This window comes from Vollenhovia emeryi, unplaced genomic scaffold, assembly GCF_000949405.1.
Source record: "Vollenhovia emeryi isolate VEMERY1.0 unplaced genomic scaffold, V.emery_V1.0 DF942433.1, whole genome shotgun sequence".
NCBI lineage: Eukaryota > Metazoa > Arthropoda > Insecta > Hymenoptera > Formicidae > Vollenhovia > Vollenhovia emeryi.
Genome location: NW_011963933.1, coordinates 2,011 through 3,802, shown reverse-complemented (window position 1 = coordinate 3,802; position 1,792 = coordinate 2,011). Strand labels below are relative to the sequence as shown.

The 1,792-nt window shown below is 53.0% G+C and overlaps 1 protein-coding gene across 1 annotated transcript; it reads right to left on the bottom strand.

The window, feature by feature from the left end:
- Nucleotides 1-33: 33 nt before the first annotated feature.
- LOC105568876 lies at nucleotides 34-1,527 on the bottom strand (the record flags this gene model as incomplete). Its single annotated transcript, XM_012024887.1, has 2 exons — nucleotides 1,332-1,527; nucleotides 34-1,235 (listed from the first exon to the last, which is right to left on the bottom strand). Coding segments are annotated over exons 1-2 (1,398 nt in total), but the record flags the coding sequence as incomplete, so codon positions are not given.
- Between the last annotated feature and the right edge of the window lie 265 nt (nucleotides 1,528-1,792).

The window sequence follows — 1,792 nt, the reverse complement described above, 5'->3', positions numbered from 1 at the left end:
TTTGTCCTCTGCTAGTTGTAGTAGCGTCCGTACGGCCAAGAATGGCGCGGCCTTTGTCCCGTAGGTGACGGTTGTCAGATGATATGGCACTTCATTAAGTTGATCGTCCATCCAGAGTATCCGTTGCAACTCCCAGTCATCCTTGTGAATTTTGATCTGCCTGTACATCTTGGTGATGTCCGTAGCGAAAATGTGTCGATGTCTTCGTATCCAGAGGAGAACATCTGAAATATTCAGATGCAATTTCGCTCCAGTATACATGAGGTCGTTAGCAGAGTAGCCCGATGTTGATGCGCTGGAGCCATTAAATACGACTCGCAGTTTTGTTGTTGTACTGTCAGGCTTGAGAACACCGTGATGTGGTAGGTAGAAGTGTGAGCGACGACTGGAGATGGATGATGCCTTCGTCATGTGGTTGAGTGTCTCGTAATCCATCATAAATTGTTGATAGAGACGTTGATAGTTCACATCCCTTGAGAATCGTTTGCGTAGTCCCTTGAGGCACTGATGGGCGACGTGGTACGAATCACCCAGAAGATATACTGGTGATTTGAGCGGAATCCTGACGACGTACCTTCCTGATGAGTCACGAGAGTGTGTAGCCTTGAAGTGCTCTTCGCACCTCTGCTCGTCAGGGGTGAGTCGATTGACATCGTGAGTAGGCACCTCCTCTTGAACCCAAAATTTCGTCAATAATTCGTTGAGGGCATCCTCGTTGACTTGAGTAGAAGCCTGGTGTGTTGATGTGCGTGTTGCTTCTCTGTTGACTGGTCCAAGAACGAGCCATCCGAAGATGGAGAGCTGCGCTATCGGCATGAGTGGAGAATGCCGAATGATATTGGGCTTGATGATTTGCCCGTAAGCGTCTGCGCCGATGAGGATGTCAACTGGCCGTGGGATGAGAAAATCAGGATCGGCTAATGCCAAGTTCCTGAGATGCGGCCATTCTTCCGGTTCCGCCTCGAACGATGGTAAGATTGATGTAACTGTCCGGAGGACATGAGCTTGAATTGTGGCAGCTGCGTTGGAATGTGTCGAGCGTAACGTGAGTGACACGACTCCTCGTGTCCGAGTACACTCCTTGCCCGCAATTCCAGTGATGACAATACCTGAGTATTGACGAGGGATGTTGAGCTGCCGAATGAGATTCTCCGAGACGAAGGTGAGCTCGGATCCTGTGTCAATGAGCAGACGCGCTGAGTGGTGCGTTGTAGGGGAGTTGACCAATGCCAAGGCTGTGGCAAGCAGCGTTGAGTAAGATGAGCGGCTGTTTGAGCTGGTATTGACGACTGCACCGGCTTTTCAATGTTCGGGCGTGGCCGATGACCCACCGGTCTTCTGGGCTGGCGCTGCTATTGGGTGTGTGCCGTGCAGCATTGTATGGTGCCGCCCTGAGCAGGTCTTGCAACCTCGCTGCGACTTGCATGCACGCACACTGTGCCTCCCCAGGCAGTTGAAGCACAAGCGCTTGTCAATTGCCACCTTGTGCCGGGCTGCCGGTGCCAGTTCCCGGAACTTACTGCACATCACAATAAAGTGCTGCGCATTGCAACAGTCGCACGGGTACGATGAGTCGCCTTGCTGGGTTGCCTGGTGAGCCCTCTTTGGTGGTGAGGGTGCTGAGCTGGGACTTGGATGAGTCGTAGCCTCGATCCGCTCGAGCGCCCGTCTCTTGGTCGTCAAAACTCCTCGAGTGTCTCGAACGTGGGGTAGTCACGCGTGGCTCCAACAGCGTTCTCCCACTGTTCCCGTGTCACGCGATCCAGGAGTCGCGTGACGTGATACACCACCG